Genomic DNA, 17,879 nt, shown 5'->3' with positions numbered 1-17,879 from the left:
TTAGGAGCGACAGCCCCAGGCACTGCCAGAGGCACTGGCTGCAGTCGCCGAACCTGGGGTTCTTTAAGACCAGTGGAAAAACATGGGACCGGAGCCAGACTCAAGACTCTAGACTCTCCTCAGGCTTTGGCATGCTGTTCCTGACCCCAGGTTGTAGCGCTGCTGTGAAGCCCCTGAGGCTGAGACGATGCCAAAAGACACGAAGAAGGAAAAGCAAGAATGCAAAACAGCAGGGGGACAGTAATTAAAAGAAATATTCATATTCAATCAAAATGTGCTTGAATATGAATAAGTGGGAAATAGCTCTGTTTCCAATAAGCCAGGAAATGTATTTAAATTATTACTGTAAATGCTATAAATATAAATAAATAATACATGTAAACCAGAAGCAAAGTCCTGCTATAAATAGAGAGCAATAAATGATCGGACCTATATCATCGCATATGGATGCAGACATGAGCTACAGTGACATGACATCACTGTATGCCGGGTAGAGTTGCAGCACAACAGGTGGATTCCTCATGAAAAAAAACGGACCTGCGACCTTCTTCAGCAGTTATGGTGTAATGTCGCCCTCTAGAGGCAAAAGAGCCTCACATGTGTAAGATTGTAAACAGCCTTCAGCCGGTTTTCTGCAAACTCATCCATATCAGAAACTTCCACTGAACCCCCACTTCAAAAACCTTTAGATTAAGGAATCAGCTTTTAAATAATAATGTCTGGAATACAGAATGTTTAGTTGACCTTAAATTAAAGATTAATTTATCGGGTGCATCCCAAAGCAACACACATCAAAAGTAAGAAATTAAGACATTTAAATATTAAGGAGAGGTTAGAATATCTTAGATTCGTCATGCCTCTTTAAGGGAGACCAGCATCTAAAATTAAACGGCTCAATATATTTAAAGTCAGTTAACATATCTGTTTTGTTTTTTCCTTATTTTTCTCTCATAGATGCTTTTTTTCTATTCTGTGGCATCAAAAAACCCTAATAGGGTCGTGTCACAGCAGCACAGGACCACACAGGTGTTTGTGGGGGCAGCCAATTATCAAAATGTTGGCTTAAAGGGGGAGGGGCTAAAACTGCTCGTTTCAGACGGATTATGGTAGCTGCACCAGGGTCCAGAACAGAAATAATTATATAGCATTAATATGAACTGAGTCATGCAGAGGTGATCTAGTCGAGTTACTGTGTGGGAAATATGGATCTTAAAGTTGAGCTGGTTGAGCTACTCTGCTCCCCTGAAAGCTCGTGGTAACAATAACTGCTAATTAAAAGTCCTTTCCAGTGGCCATTGTTGATGTGGAGTTTGACTACTCATCAGGGATGTCAGACTGTTGTGGGCCACATGCAGCTCACTTTGATCTTAAGTGGGCCAAAACAGTAAAACTCCCCTTTGTGTGAGTGTAAGGATAATTAACTACACAATTAAAATCCCTGGGATATCTTAAAATAAGAAAAAAGAAGTGCAGCTTCAGCACTAGGTCTCAGCTTCTCTACACGATAAAGAAATGCTGCTGTAGTAAATAAAAGAAATCAGTCAGCACGAATGAATAAATGTAAAATGTTTGAATAGCCATATGTTTGACTCTACAGTAAAACAACCTTTTCTGAACATCAGCAGCTCTGTGAACAGGATCTTATGCAATATCATAACCTGCATTTAAAGCAAAATGAACACAGCCACAGTTTGATTTGGTGGCTGCTGTTTGAAGAGTCCACTTTGCTTTTGGCCTTTTATGTGAAGCTGCAGGTTCTGACAAAGAGGTTAAAGTTCACCGTGGCCTGCTTGGCTAGAATGGCAGGTCACAGGTGCAAATACCTGCTAATTAATGGCAACAGTAACGGTTTGTTGGTCCAGTCAGACACAAGGTGTCAAATTGTTATTCAGTTAATTTGATTAAAAGGCACCAAAACCACAAACAGGCCCGGTCAGGTGACTTTAAGTGGTTTTAAGACCCACATCAGAAGGCAGCTTCTAACACACTCAAATAAAACCACTGTGGACCACGCCAGATCAGAAACACAAAAATTACAAAGTTCTCACCCCGAGTGGCTCCTCTCGCTTTAACAGACGATCTCCGGTGAGAACAGGAAACCAGCCGGGCTGCTGCTTCCTGTTTCCCCGCCTTCAGTCAGCTGTCTGTCCGCTGTGTGTGGATGAGCAGCACTCCCCAGCAGCTCCTCCAGGATGGGGGAAAACGACGACAGCGACATCATAGAGCATCACGTCGAGGAGGAGATGGAGAAGAAAGGTGCGAGGAGCTACGCAGCTTCCTCCTCCTTCCTGGAGAGCGTCAGTCCGTCCGAGAGAGAGGGCCACAGCAGCACCCAGTCCTCCCACAGACTGCTGGCCTACAGCGATGCTCTCATCTCCATTATCGCCACTGTCATGGTAGGAAACACGCCGAGCTTTGCAACACAGTCACAACATTTAGGTGATACAGTATTTGCAACAGAAGAAGCAAAACCAAACAGCAAAAAGTCCCACGGAATAGAAAATTCACAGTGAAGCGCAGATACGCAAATATTCCAATTCATGGAGCTTCTTCTCTCAACTGTTGTTTTACTGTCATAGTCAGACCCATCACACTGAGACAGGAAGAGAAAAAAATCTTATCTGCAAAATCTGTAACAGTGAAAACTCCAATTAATTTCAAAATAAATAAATAACACTTATAGAAAGATTTCTGCCTAATTCATTACTGCTAATTGGGTCTCCTGGCCCCAAACACGCTGATCTAAGAGTCTAACATATCTGTGTATGTGCAGCACTGTATGTTTGAGTTGATCTGTCTCCTGATACAGTTTCATTTATCCACAGATTTTACCTGTTGCTCACACCAAAGTGGAAAATAATGAGGTAACGTCGGACTTTTTAAAAACGTATTTCAAGTTTTAGCAAAGCCGTGATATCCTTGTTATTCAGCTGAGCTTTCTGATGCAGCTTCTGATTTTGCAGTAAATGTAATAACAAGTTAACGTATTGTTTGTATTTACACTCTGCAAACTGTAAATAAAATCGTCACCAGCAGGGGGCAGTGTTTCTCCTGTGGTTACACTGAAATGCTTTCAGATGTGTGACGCCTGTTTTTGTTTTTGACGGTGAATTTTAGCCCCACCCTTATTTTCTTCAGGAGGCTTTGACGGGACGCCATTGTAAATGTGTTTCTAATGATTTGTTGCTGGTTGAATAAAGGCTACACTGACTCATCGCACCATCTTTTGGTACAAAATGGTATTACACCAAATTGCAACCTGAACTGGATCATCTTCCAGGTTGCTTCTCCAACATTCTCTGATGATAACTTTAGTTACTTTTGGAAGTTTTAAACTATCTTAATTCACATTAAGGACCTATAACAGGAAAATGCTGTAAAATCTTGTATTGCAGGAATTGAGGGAGAGTCTTCAGGGTCTACTCACCACAAAGATCGGCGTTTACTTGATGACATTCCTCATTGTGACTGTTGCCTGGGCTGCTCATATCAGGTTAGTAGTAGTGGTAATAGTATTAGTACTAATAGTATCATAGTACTAGTTATTTCTAAGACGCCCGTTTTCATTCTTTCTCTCCTCGTTTATCTTCAGGTTGTTTCAAGTTGTTGTTCGTATCGATGACTGTCTCGCACTTCTGAACCTCGTAAGTATAAAAATTAAAGTGTTTTCAAAACGATAATGTCATTTTTTAAATTTGTAATTTAAGCCTGCCTACAAGATAATCTCAGGTTTTGTTTATCTCATGAAAGGATGATAATGAATGCATACTGATGTCTGTTTTTTTGATCAGGTGACATGCATCCTTATTTGTTTTTTATCCATGTCTGCATGTTGTTTGTCCCACGAAGCAGGGACAAGATGTTACTTGAGACTTACATGTGCATATACTCTTACTTAAATTCACCTTATGCTTACAGTTAGGCTGAGCAGAGACTATAGGCCTGTATAAATTGGCTTCAAATTTCATGGTGTTTTCTGTCAGCAGTCACATCATTTAGAGTATTTTGGTCATTTTTAGTCTGAACTTCTGCTTTTGCTTCTATTTCAGGCCTGCATGATGCTGATAACCTTCCTCCCCTACACAGTGAGTCTGAGTGTGTGAAACTGTTGACCCAGAATCAGTCACTGCTGAACGAACGACGCTCTCATTCAGTGGTGTCATCTACACTTTGCAGTTTTCTTTAATGGCGACCTTTCCTGAGAACATCCTCGGGATTTTACTCTTCTGTGGTTGTGTGATGGTGATCGGCGTCATTCAGGTGAGAAACTTAAACGTTAGATTGTCATCCTTCGGTAAGTCTGCTGCTCTGTTCAGTTTCCTAACTTCATTGAACCATTTATCTGCCTTAAGGTGTTGGGCGGCTGAAGCCTGTGGTTGCAGGGCGGTTTGCGTACGTTGTAATCCCGTGTGTCTTGTTTCTGTAGTCGGTGATTGTGTTGTACGCCTTCAGCCGCCCCTTCCTCCTGAATGAGCAGATCCAGATCTCAGAGAACCAGACCTTCTACAAACACCACATCCTCAAAGTCATCATGAAGGTTCCCATCATGTGCTTCTTCGCCAGCATCTTCTCCTTCATCTTCTTCCAGCTGGTTGGTGCTGCTACATTTATTTCCTTCATATTTTAAAAATGGACAATATATAAATGTCTTATTTTATGATTATAGGTGATCTCCGCTCTCACATTTCTTTGTTGTTTGCCAGTGAATAAAGTAACAAATCCAAAGCTGGTCAGAAACACTCTCCCAGTATCACGTTTTCATTTCTTCCTCAGTCTTACGTTCTCTTGGCCATCGTCATCTTCCTGCCTTACATCTCCCAGTGTTTGAAGTGGTGTCGCAGCAAAGCCATCGGTAAGAGCCGGACCGTACGGGAACTGTAAATAAGTGCTGACCTCTGGCCTTTGTACCAATCAACCCTCGTCCATTTCAGGTCAGGTGGAGGAAACTCCAGACTCCATGTTGTTCTACACCTACCTGCCTAACGAACCCCTCAGCAAAGAACGAGTGGAGGCTTTCAGCGACGGAGTTTATGCCATCGTAGCAACGCTTCTCATCTTGGACATATGGTTCGTTTCAGCTTTATCGGCTGTGCAACTTTCAAATATCCTTTGGGAGGGGCCTGTTTTACTGTCAGAGGAATTGAGTCAGTTTTTTGGTCATTTGGATGATCTGAACATTTAAATAGTCCACTATGAAAATCTAAGGTTAAAAAAACTAATTTGGCATAAAAAAAAAAATGAAGGAAATGGTCGAAGAAAAGTATTTTTGACTTCAGTGTAAAGATCAGAGCCTGGTGACGTACCAAGAGTTGCTCATAATGATGAACTTCTTAGCATGATGATGTCCTTTAATAAATTCCCCCGAATGTTCGGACTAAATCCTGTCAAAGAAATGTTCAGAAGACGTCATGGCCCCTACATAAGGGGAAAAAGGAGGGTGGACAGTCGAAACAGTTGATGTAGACGGTGTGACGTCTGCAGTTTATCGAGCGTGTTGTGGCTGCGAAGCTGCACACACCTTTGATGAAGCCCCTCTTTGAAAGTTAGACTGACCAAAGTTTACAACATAGACACGTTTTAGTAAATATGAGCAATACCTAGATTTTTCTAACCAGTGTAAAAGATGGGCGTATTTACCGCGATGTCACAGATTGGTTTTTTAAGTCCCGCTTTGAAGCCTTGAAATGAGAGCTTCCAATGTTGATTGCAGAAAAACCAAGTGTGACAACGAGGGGAAGAAAATGTTTATGAATGTTGAGGCCATAAACTTCTATAGGAAGCCGAGTCATCCTGCAGCCACAGCTGTCACCATCTGGTGGTCGTCAGATAGAATGCACGATTAGGCACCTCTGCATTTGTGGCATCTCTTAAACTGTCTAAATTTGCACCAGTTTACAGTATTTTTATTCATAACTACAATTTTTTGTTGGATGTTAAGACTCAAAATCAGGAACTTTCCAATCGAGGTCACAAATCTCAGAGTTGGCATCTGTATCTTTAATACACTCACTAAAAATACTTCAAAAATCAGTTTTGTATAAACTTCTCTGAGTAGCAGTGATTCTCTTACATTTTCTAGTGTGGGTTAAATGTAATACAAAGGTTATAATTGGAAAAACCTTCTAATGTTTAACTTCTCCGGTTCTTTCCTTCTAGCGAGGACAACGTCCCAGATCCCACAGTCGTGCAGAAGCAGTTTGGCGGCAGCCTGACAGCGGCTCTGCGGCTTTACGGCCCCGAGTACCTCGCCTACTTTGGTTCCTTCGCCACCGTCGGCCTTCTCTGGTTTGTCCATCACTCGCTTTTCCTCCATGTCACCAAGGCAACGCGCTTCATGGGCCTGCTGAACACCTTCTCGCTGGCGTTCGTCGGAGGTTTACCGTTAGCCTACCAGCTAACGCACGAGTTCCCGCCCAACTCTCACAATGAGCTGGAAGCCATTCAGATTAGCTGTGTGATCATTTTCTTCGCCGGTATTTTTCAGCTCGCCATTTGGGTGGTCGCTCTGTACAACGAACAGGAAACTCTGCACCCCTACGTGCGATACGGTGGACGTGAGCACGTGCTTATGCTAGCTAAGCTGGCTCTGTACCCCTGCATAGCTTTGGGGACGTTTTTCCTCACGTGCATTTTGAGTAAATTTAGTGCCCCGATTTTCCACCTGATGGAGATCACGGTGCCTTTTGCTTTTCTAGTGTTGAGGATTTTGGTGCGTCTCGGGTTAGCGCTGCTGCGGCTACTTTTCTGTCCTGACAGGTCCGATCGGAGGATCGTCATAGAGGAGGAAGCTGACGAAACAAGAGTGCCATTTAATGCTCTAGTTACATAGGGGACGTGGACAGGGAACTGATGCTAACTGACAGATCTGAGAGGCAACGTTGCTGAAGGGCTTGGTCTGTGAATGTGCTTATATTTGACCTCATGAGGAGCCTGCTGGGCTTCACACCGGCAACAAGATAGAAAGCATTTAGACCGGTTTAAATGTTGAGAGCATCGGTGTAAATGGGATTAGATATAAACCATGTGCACTGAAGGAGATTTATTAGGGAAATACTTAGTGGAGCAGAGCGGTGAAGAACAGAGCTGATACTGACGGCCAGAGCCTATTCGTTCATTATTTTCTTTACAGTAACATGAAGAGTACCAGTGCAGGTTTAATCAGCAGTTAATCAATGTGATTCAATCATTGTGTTTTAGTTTTATTACTTCATGTGCAGAGCACGGTCCGTCCAGCCGCTATCAGTTAACCGAGCCTTACAGAATAGCCTCTAATCACCCACCGAGGATTTTCTGAGCATGCTCAGACGCCCCCTGCAGGACATCCATGAGCTGATGGTGTGACAGGAGAAGTCTTTCTGTCAAACTGGTCTCCTTTGTGACACGTTAGCAATCGGACGAGGCTTTAAGTCTTGAGTGTTGGCACTTTAAAAATACTTCTAATCAGGAGAGGCCATAACTTTTCAAATTGCACTATATTTCCATCACGTGTATGGTAGTGTCTAATAACCGCAGTAATGTGTGACTTTTTTAAATTTATGTCGCTATTGCATCGTCCACATCATGCACTCTGTATACGTTACCTTGACTACATGATTATTACGTCCCGATTTACAGAAAATATGTGAAAATCCAAGTTTTAAGGCGTCGCTGTAGCTTCCTGGGGTGTAACGAGGGTATTTGCAGAGGCCCGATTTTGCCCTGAGGCCATCGACTGTATGTCCGCCCGCCACCACCCAACCCACCCGGCTGTCCTGTCTCTAAAAAGCCCCCAAAAACTAAATAAGTTTTCCCTTCACATATATAGCAAGTTCAGGTGTCTTGTAAATGCAGTCTGTCATTTCTTGAAGTGTAAAAAAAGCTAAATTTGCACAATAATTAATAAGGCGATAAATATTTTAGCCATTACTCCAATATTTTAGATTTCTACATTTCAAAAAATAAGTTGGAGAAATCAAACATTAAATAAACATGTAAATGTAGAACATGTCAGATTATGCATGTTTGAGGCTTGTTTTGTTTTTGCATTAACACCAAGTTTTATGAAAAACTGAAGATTTGACAGATAACATTAACTGACCTAAACAAGTCATTTTTTAAATGGGGAGGGTGGTAAACCTTTCTCCAGTAGGGGGTGCTGTTGTTATTGATGTACTGAAGCCACTTTAGTCCAGATGTGTTGCTCCATGATGCTGATATTTGTTTGTTTTTTCGTCTGACTCAAAGAAAACTATGATGCACTTTAATAGAAACCTTCCAGAGGATGCAGAAAAGTTTGTCTGTGTTTGCTTTGTTTGTCTGAGTCGTTCTGCTTCCATATCCCGGCTGCACTACAGTGCATCGTTTTAGTTTGCGGGTATTCGTAACTGATCATTCAGGCCTTGTACTTGTACAAGTTAAATGCAGGATATCTTTCCGTTGTCTGGCTTCACGAACCCCGACAGCCCCAATCAGGCCAAGCAGTCACACGAAGGTTGTTATCAAGCTGATAACATAGCTAATAGCATGATCACGTGGGCAGCAGTGACTGATTTTTATGTAGTGCACTACTAGAAAAATCTGAGGTGGTTAAACACAAAACAGACTGAAAGCACCGCGGCTGCTGAACCACCTTTGTAATACTAAAACCCAGGTTTAGTCTCAAGTTACCTGGATAAGCCAAAATCCTGCTGTTGGTGTTGGTGGCTGTTATTGGTAGGAGCAGCAAAGTTGTTAAGTTTTGTCACTGTATAACTTTCCCATTTATCCTGATACTTCTCATGGTGAAAATAATGAACACAAAATGGCATTAACATCTTTATGTATTACAACCCAGTCACTTCTTTGCTTCCTTTAGAAGTTACATTTTTATTGTCTTTATCTGCTCGGTGGTGTGTTTAAAGCTCAGAGTCGATAGGAAACGTCTGAGCAGCTCTTTATGCTTACATGTGTGTTAGTAACGGCTCTACCAGTGCAAACTCCACAATTGTTCTTTCACTCTGTGCAAAATCTCTCTTTTCCTAACTGTCAGGCTTTGTTTTGTGAATAAATCTGAAGTTGATCCTTTAATGTAAAAGTGTCTTTTCATTATCAAAAACACGAATCGGAATAAAAACATTTTAAAGAAAAGTCTTTATTTACCTCCGTACATTAAACACCTTCACAATCTCTCTATTAAGATATCAGTGTGTTTATTTACCGTACTTTGTATTGCCCCTAATATTAAACAGCATTATTCCTCAGTAGATACACATTTTCCTTATCCATCTCATTAGAAAACATTTCTGCTCAAATCAAACCAAATGTACACAAAATGATAAATTAAAAACAACAACTGAAAGTCTGCATCGTCACCTGACAGCTACCTGTTCTCTTTTCTACCTTTGTGTGCAACGTGGTAGGAAAGTATAAATTAGTATGCACGTGTGTCGTGGAACTACAGCTGTAAATATGGAGTCTCAAGTGTCCCAGTGAAATAATATACATCTTAAGTATATCAATTAAAGATTGATTAGATAGCCACAGCTATAGCTCACCTGCTGCTCATTCGCTCCATACTTTCCAGATTACAACCTGAACTGTGCTGCTTAAAGAGAAAAAAGGTTAAACTGGTAGTGTGCAATAAACAGGCTCTGGAGAGAACGTGGGTAGGACTAAAAAGAAATATTAGATCTGTAGAAGAACAGCAAACACTCCAACACCCACTGGGAAATGAATCCACACCGTCAGACTGACCGATGGTGTTGGTTAATAATTATGATCATTATGGGAGCTGAATTTAAGAGACTGGAGGAATCAGTAATATAGCATTTAACAAAGTATATCTATTTTTAAATAAAAGGCACTTCTAAAGTTCGCTCATTATCCTTCCAGACAATACACAGAGTCATTACCTGGGACAGCAGCTAGTTTATATACACATTTTGAATTAATTTACAAGTCACATTATTCCACTGGTACACTCCAGGCTCCATATAAATCCATTCTAACATAATTCTGAGTCAATTCCTGCTCCACTTTTGGTCGGATCTCTTTAGTGTTGACACGTCGGTCCAGACGTCTGCGTCCTTCGCTGCTTCTGTGAATGCTGAGGGGTGCGTAAAGAAAAGCGCGTAAAGCGGTAGTTAAAAGATTTACACAGTACGATACAGCTGGTCCCAAAAATTCAACCTGAACCGCTCGTTCACATCTTGGAATCTACGGTGAAAAAACGAACAGAACAAACCGGACGAATAAATTAAAATATCCTCGTTGACCAACGACTGAAGCGTGTGAACACAACACAGATCCAGATGTCAGCACTCCAACCCAATTCCAAACTCTCACCTTCCAGGTTTGAGTGTTTTGGGATGAGCAGGGAAAGTCGGGACAGGAGAGATCTGACTCCCATCTGACTCCCAGAGCTTTTTCACTAACAGAAGAAAATCAGTGTTGATCAAACAGTGCTTTGGTAAACGTCTCTGTGAAAGGATCTGGATACAAACAGAGAATCTCTTTGCAAACGTAGCGTCGTAACACGTGAAAAACATAAATACGAATCATCACATTTCCTCTGACATTAAAATTATCCGATCCATACTCTAAAGAATCAAACTACAACTTGCATTTATAGCTAATTAAACCACCTCCCAGAGTTCTTTGTACACCTAAAGAAGTGTTTTATATACTGTACATACACTCCATCGTACAGTATATAGGCTCTACATTTAATCTCATGTTATCATTGATAACATTTTGTATTGCAATCTACATTCAAACTTAGAAAACATTGATTTGATGTGCAAAAACACCCTAAAGCATCCAAAAATGATCTGATGGAAACCTCCCCCTCAAACACCACCACCACCCCCACAGATCAACTAAAATCACTGGTTGAAGGAAACCGTTTCACATCTCGGGAAATGTGCTCATTTGTTTTCTTTCCAAGAGTCTGATGTTAAGATTCAGTTCTGTGTGAGCAGCGAGTCATTCCTATAAAGCTCACAGATCAACACGCGTCCTTCAAACTCTCTGTCACTGACTTGCTAATTAGCAACCCTGCAGAGTAAGGAGTAAGGATACAGAGACCAGAGGGCAGCTTTGCAGGCTGTTGCAGTTTTCCACCAACTTAAAGTTGTTCCCTGTGTAATCTAATCTGTACAGTGCGCGTTTTAGGATTTTTGTGAGGATGGAAATGACCTCACTGCCATGGACGAATATGTCTGTGGATCCAGATATCAGGGTGGGGATTAGGACTAATTTCTGGAATTTTCTTGAACATCACAATTTTTTCTGTTTCTTATATTAATTATTATGCATTTGTGTTGTTCGGGATATAAAATGTGCAATTTTGTCCAATCTCTAGAACGATAAAACATTATTTCAGTTACATCGTGGATTCAAATCTGGACTGAGTCAGGCGCTGCGCCTCTGGTTACATTTTTAAAGTCAAATCCAAAACTGCTCAAGTGAAACGTCGAAATAGACAAACGACGAATAAACCAGTTGCTAGACTGACTCTAGATTCCAAATAGGCAGTGACTTCAATATAAACGTGCTTCCTCTTTCTTTTGGGAAAAAGTAAGCTATGCATTTAGCGTTGCCTTGCAGGTATTCTCATCTCCAAACGGCCCATAACAAACCAGGAAAAACCCGGAACAAGGGAAATGAGTCGTAAAGGAGAGAAATTAGTACAATAACTTTTACACTTGCATACGAGTCTGTTTGAAACTGTTCCTGCCCACTCATGTGACGTTTATGTGGGATTTTTGGGGTTTCTCTGTATTATTGTAGAGTCTTTACCTTACAATATAAAGCGCCTTGAGGCGACTGCTGTTGTGATTTGGTGCTATATAATAGGTATAGTAATGACACTATAAAACTATGTTCTGCTGCTCCACATTTGTGACTTTTTAAAAACTTTTCCATTGATCTTTATAATATTTTCTATATTTTCTACTGTATTGCTGTGCTTATGGACAGAGAGGACAGTGCTACTGATCTTTTTATCAGCTCAAAGACAGAAAACCACTGACTACATTTCCCACAAACCACTATTCAACCTATTCCTTTAAATTATCTTTTTTTTTTTTTTTTTTACAGTCAAGCAAAGGGTCACCCAAACACCTCTACATTGCTACCTGTTAAAAATCTAATTTCTTCATGCTCAAAGCTACAAATGAGTTACATCTCTTTTTTTTTTTTGCATATCACTTCTCATAGCTTAAAAGTCTTTTTCTGCAGCAGGTCACATAAAGTAGTAATATATTATATGCATTGATTGCTAAATAGTTTCAGTAGATTTATGTACAACATTATTCGAGTGCTGAGTGTGCAGCTGATGCTGTTAACATGCCTACAGTCGTTTGACTATTATTGTGCGAGTTATTTTAGATTTAGTCAGAAACCTAAAAGCTAAATGTTGTGGAAGTGGAGACTAAGCATGGCTTCATTTAGCAGTATGTTTGACAACCCTGCTGCATCACTACTTCACCCACACCCAGGTCTGTTTGCTGTAACTCAGGTCCACGTGCTCAACACTTTGGGCCCAGTTTATGCTGGTAAAAGCTTCTTAAATCATTTTTAAAATCTAAATGTAGTGCAATATTTGCCGTCCACAGCGAATCTGCACGTCGACCCTCCACTGAGAAAGCTGCGTGCTTTACAGTCACTGTTGTTGAGCGAGTACATCTTTTTCTTCAGTGTGTGTTTTAAGGATGACGGCGGCCCGTTCACTCGTGAAGCGTGCTGCAGCTGATGCCGGTCCAAGTGAAAAGCAACGCAGCCACCTTTCTTTTCCTTTTTGTTTTTAGTTTCTTTCCTACTAGATTGTTCCTTGTAGTCACCTCAGGTTCAAAGTTGTGATCTTGAGCTGATTGGAAGTTGAACGAAGAGCCGACAGGATGACGATGGATGCTCCGATATATGCCAGAAATCACACACATACCATACGGCTGTTCTGCATGCGTGCCTGCGTGTACATGCTTACGCCAACTTTGAAAACCGTCTCGCACGCTCCCAGGTCATCGCCCTGTGGAGGTGGTGCCGCGTCACTCGGCCTGGACAGCAGCAGGTGGGAGGATGCCCTTGTCTCTCAGGTGGGACTGCAGAGTATGGAAGATGCCGAGCTGCTGCTCAGGCTGGAGCAGCAGCAGTTGCTGCAGCACTTTGCTGGGGTTCGGACCTCTGCAAGAGGAAAGAAATTCAAGCTTCAAGTTTGGCAATTAAAGCAAAATAAAGCACGAGAGCACTCAAACTTTCCTTTCATCAGGGGGAAGGCGAGAACCTCCAGTAACCACTACAGAAAAAAGGAACCAACAAGCTGCAAGTGACGTTTTGAACTACTGACTGAAATTTCACAAAGAGTGAAATACATAGACTGTACGTAAAGATGGATGGATCGGCTTGAGCTGAGCATTTCGGCCGTCGTCATCTTTTCAAACTAGAAGCTCTTGGACACCGTTGGTGGTCATCTGATTGTTGGGGTTTCTCTGTATTATTGTAGAGTCCTTACCTTTCGATATAAAGCACGTTGAGGTGACTGCTATTGTGATTTTGCACCTTATAAATAAAACTGAACTGAAGTTAGCCGAGTTGGATTGACATTTTTGAAGAACAGTTACAGAAGTCAAAGTATTTTTGCTCGATGCCCACGTTAACGTCATTTTGAAACAACATCCACCTGTTTATCCTGATGGCGAGTGAGACTGATGTGAGGTTTTTCAAATAGCTTTCCTTTGACATCTGGAACGTTTTGGATTATTTAAACCAGACCAGCTATATTGTGTCAGTAATTTTACACAATCTGGTAAAATTTGATTCCAGTGTCACCTTTAGTCACATGACCCTCTGACCCTGACAGCATGTAGCCGGCGGTAGGGCTGCTCAATTAATCGAATTTTAATCTCGATTACGATCTGGGCTTTCAACGATCATTAAAAATGACTGAGCCGATTATTAGCCCCTCCCTCGTGCTTTACTCTCGCGCTGCTCCGTGTGGCAAATCGAGCGCACCTCTCTGCGTTTCGAACACGTGTCACAACAATTGAGAGGACCCGAGGGAAGCTCGGAAAGCTAAGCAGAAGTTATTTGGAGAGGAGAGTGACTGCCGTTGGTTGAAAAGAGGTAAAAACCCTTCAGTTGTGTGGAAGTCAGACGCGGAGTCAGACGTGGATCAAGTAGACACAGTGTGTAAACTTTGCTACGGTGTCGTAGCTGCACCACAGAGCAACACTGCAAAGTTCACATTTTTCATTTATTTCTTATATTGCAAACATTTGCACTGTTATCAGTATTTGCACACTATTTTATATTATTTTTTGACAATCTTGAAAGTCATTATTCAACACATTGTTATTGTTAAATAAATATCGTCAAATAATCAAGATCTCAATTTCAGTGAAAATAATCGTGATTATCATTTTTGCCATAATCGAGCAGCCCTAGTCGGCGGTCGTGGCTCATATACTGTGGCTGAGGGGTTTGTGAACTGCCTTGCCAGTAAAATCAATTAAAATTACACACGATTGAAACACCTCTAAATGTTCAAAAGACGGAACTACCACAGCAGCACAAAGTTCCTCTATGAGAACTCATTAACATTGCCACCGCTTCCTACCTGACAAAGCTGGCAATATAGACGTGTGTGAAGGTGGCCATCAGGTACTGGCAGTCGAAGCGGTCCATGATGCCTCCATGGCCAGGGATGGTATTGGCAAAGTCCTGAAGGAGAAGACACATAGCATGCTATAGCATCAAAGCTGTGCTTTTATCCATAATAAAACTATAGTGTGTGGAAAAGATGCTATTTTTAAAGATCGCTTGTCAAATAGGTGTCACTAGGTGAAGATATGCTACACAGGCCACCAGGAATGCACACAAAAAAGCACAAACCACTGGTGGCTACAGCTTAATCTGACAGCCTGAAGTAATGAATGCATTAGTGACTAAGCAAACAATGCTGAGCTGCCTGCCACTTTAAATACAATCTCAGCGAGTAAACACAGCTGAAGTGGTCCAACCAGTTTCTGCAACATTTCAACCGTCGCTCTCTCTAATACTAATCTGTGACAGTGAGTGTATGAGCTGGAGCTCCAGCTAACTACTACCACTCACTCGGGTCGCAGAAACTAACAACACTTAAATCTCACCTGGAAAACAGATTGAACAAAAAACTGCATCAAACAGAAAGTGTGAAACAAAAGCCCTGGAGTATCCTGGATGAAAGCAGATGAACTACACAGGCCCTCAGAGAGCACATCCGCTCAGCCCTCCTATCAGAATATTTAGAGATGTGTTCCTCCTCTGTCCATGATCCACATTTACATCAAACTCAATAAAATTAGGCCTCTTATCCAATCCCGCTGACAAACAGATAAACAGGAGTGAACGCACGGAGAAGAAACGGAGATGCTCTTTACTTTGATTTTAAAAGCTCGCTTGAAGCCGCTGGCAAAGAAGCCGCCAAACGGTCCGATGAGAGATCCAAAAGACGAGAGGAAGATGCTGTGGATCGCGAAGGGATACAGGTTGACAGTTTTCTGCAAGAGAGGCAAGAAGAGACAAAACAAATATTGAAAAGTTATTTAATCAAAGCCATTTTAATCTGATCTGCAGAGCAAGACTAAAAATCTGGAGCTGGAAATGACCATGAGCATCACTTTTAATGACATCGTGTTAGTTGTCTGCATTGAAGAAATAAACTAAATAATGTAGCATCTGCAAAACATTTCTGATGATTTCAGGCGGAGTACTGCATAGGTCTTTTAGACTTTAGAGTTCATTCTAAAATCTCTTAATGTCGTCATGATTATGACTCCTAAAGAAAGACAAGAACAGAGTCTTACCCATGTCAGTGTGTTTTGTAGCACAGTGGGAAGTGTGTACTCCTGCATCACAAAGATGTCAGACGGCTCACATTCGACTGTGAAGCTGTTTGACTCACTGTTGAAGCCCACGGGACACACAAAGCACTGGAACTGAGAGAGGAGGTAGGCCAGCTGAGGGAACGCAAAGGAAACATTAGCTTCTGAAACAACCACCTGTGAGATGCAAACGAATGTGAAGCACAATCGTGATCGAAAAAAATGAGGCTGAAAAATGGCTATTTTGGTCCCGACTGCCATTAAATTGCAAAAAAATCGAAATTCCAACAACATCCAAGCATATTTCACATTTTTTTCCTGTGACTAAGAGTCACGTGACTTTTATAAAAATGTCCTGGCAGTTGTAAGAGTGATAGGAAACTGCCAACAATCACAACCCTAACAGTGAAATACAGATTGGCGACAGCTGCTCCTTATCTACAGTAGCAACGCAGAAGAAAGGCAACATCTATGTTTCCTTTGATTTGTCTGCTTCCATAAACAGCTCTGCATAGCAGGAAATGCTGACCATGTGAGTCAAAGCAAAAATGTAAAAAACAAGAAGCGTACTCACAATGAAGCCAAAGACGACAGTGGCGAAAAACCCTCCGATGAAACCCTCCCAGGTCTTCTTGGGTGAGAGCTGCGGGGCGTGAGAAACACAAACACAAGGCTTCTTTCACATCAACATGACGTGTGGTTTTTACTCAGTCTCACCACAAACTACTCGTGATTTCAAATAAATCTTTTTTTCTGCCCTCAGCTCCGATCTGCTGAGTCTGTACAGCAGCAGCGGCTGTCATCAGATGATGAAGGGTTCAACATCCATTAGATTTACAGTTCAAGACCTGTATCTGACTATTTCAGTGCTTTAACAGTGCATGTTTTTAATGAGTCTGATAGCAATGCTGCCTGGAAGAGCTGCAGTTACAGTGAGGGAAATAAATAAATACTTGACCCCCATCGACTCCCTACCAAGCTGTTACGGCTTGAAAAGTGCTTGCAAAGTACCCCTGCTCAAGAAGGCCCATGTTCAGGCCTGACTCAGGTTTGTTAGCGAACACCTGAATGACTCAGATGAGACCAAACTGAATCGTCTGCATTAGTCCTCTCCGCACAGTTCAAGGGAAAACAATGCCGACTACGGCATGTTTCCATGCTTTTTTTCCCCCCCTACCCACAGCACAAGACCGCTGCATCACATTGAGGAAAAAGATGGAAAAATCTTTAACAAGAACCTCCTTCACTCTGGAGTGGCCCAAGAAGCAGCATGTGGAGGCCATGGAGTCGCCCGGTCAGCCTCTGGACCCACAGAGAGCCCAGAAGCTTTGTGTCTCCCAGTGAGAAACTAGAAACCTTAAAGACTCTGAGAGGCTCTGCAGAGAGCAGTGGCTAAAAATCTCTGCTGTGATGTGCACGAACCTGGGGACTGACTACGAGAACTTCTTAACAGCCGTGCTTGCCCACAACAGCTACTCCACCAAGTACTACACCATGTCCTCTGAGAGGCTCAAATCCCTAAAACAAAGTAATTTGTTGGAGAATGCGTTTTTCTTCATTTTCTACCTTAAACTATTAAAGCAAACTTACCACTGAATCATAGTTGGCTCATTTCTTGGTAAGTGGTTAAAATGATGACTTTAACAGACAATCAAATGCTTATTTCTCCCACTGGCTAGTTACTGTTGCTATGAATTACATTTCCTCTGAAACACTGGAGCATCTCTCCTCAGTACTTGGAGAATCCAACCTGACCTTATTATAACTACTTGGATCTCCATGCAGATGCCCTGTGAGGCAAATTTCAACCACCTGTTTTGATACTGAGGCAGACTGTGAAGCAGTCGGCACATGAGTCTGATAAAACATTCATCACCACTGACGCTGAACATTTATTAGTTTTGAGCTCACGCTGTGTTTCACAATGAAAGCAACTCTTTAACAAACTGAAGGGAGACTCTCTTTACGTATGTTTTCCACAACAGCTTCTGCAGGTCTCATCTATAGACTGTATATAAATGAGGGACATAGTCGCCATGAGATCATCCACTGAAAAGAGGT

General features: G+C 41.8%; 2 protein-coding genes across 3 annotated transcripts in view; one reads left to right on the top strand and one right to left on the bottom strand.

The window, feature by feature from the left end:
* The first annotated feature begins 1,090 nt into the window (after positions 1 to 1,090).
* Positions 1,091 to 9,052, top strand: tmem175 (transmembrane protein 175). The gene is made up of 10 exons (XM_082554696.1): positions 1,091 to 2,396; positions 2,826 to 2,864; positions 3,396 to 3,493; positions 3,593 to 3,644; positions 4,050 to 4,085; positions 4,177 to 4,260; positions 4,427 to 4,591; positions 4,774 to 4,852; positions 4,932 to 5,067; positions 6,157 to 9,052. Exons 1-10 carry the CDS (start codon positions 2,193 to 2,195, stop codon positions 6,827 to 6,829), a joined length of 1,566 nt encoding a protein of 521 aa, XP_082410822.1. The 5' UTR covers positions 1,091 to 2,192; the 3' UTR covers positions 6,830 to 9,052.
* A 41-nt stretch (positions 9,053 to 9,093) lies between these two features.
* The window catches only part of cds1 (CDP-diacylglycerol synthase (phosphatidate cytidylyltransferase) 1), a 33,222-nt gene continuing 24,436 nt past the window's right edge, over positions 9,094 to 17,879 (bottom strand). For both annotated transcript variants that reach the window (XM_082554697.1, XM_082554698.1), the window contains 5 exons: positions 16,393 to 16,461; positions 15,801 to 15,953; positions 15,375 to 15,494; positions 14,573 to 14,676; positions 9,094 to 13,140 (listed from right to left, as the gene is read on the bottom strand). In XM_082554697.1, the coding sequence (XP_082410823.1) occupies positions 13,005 to 13,140; positions 14,573 to 14,676; positions 15,375 to 15,494; positions 15,801 to 15,953; positions 16,393 to 16,461 (582 nt within the window). In that variant the 3' untranslated portion in view covers positions 9,094 to 13,004. The remainder of the gene's footprint in view (positions 13,141 to 14,572; positions 14,677 to 15,374; positions 15,495 to 15,800; positions 15,954 to 16,392; positions 16,462 to 17,879) is intronic.

Source organism: Aulonocara stuartgranti (genome assembly GCF_965226115.1).
Source record: "Aulonocara stuartgranti genome assembly, chromosome: 12".
Taxonomy (NCBI): domain Eukaryota; kingdom Metazoa; phylum Chordata; class Actinopteri; order Cichliformes; family Cichlidae; genus Aulonocara; species Aulonocara stuartgranti.
This window is presented reverse-complemented; position numbering and strand designations above follow the sequence as displayed.

What these genes read in the sequence shown, in the direction of transcription:
- tmem175 (XM_082554696.1), top strand. Translation starts at nt 2,193, where the DNA reads ATGGGGGAAAACGACGACAGCGACATCATAGAGCATCACGTCGAGGAG. An exon ending in GTGTCGCAGCAAAGCCATCG is followed by an intron (nt 4,853 to 4,931) that starts GTAAGAGCCGGA and finishes CGTCCATTTCAG; the next exon opens with GTCAGGTGGAGGAAACTCCA. An exon ending in CTTCTCATCTTGGACATATG is followed by an intron (nt 5,068 to 6,156) that starts GTTCGTTTCAGC and finishes CTTTCCTTCTAG; the next exon opens with CGAGGACAACGTCCCAGATC.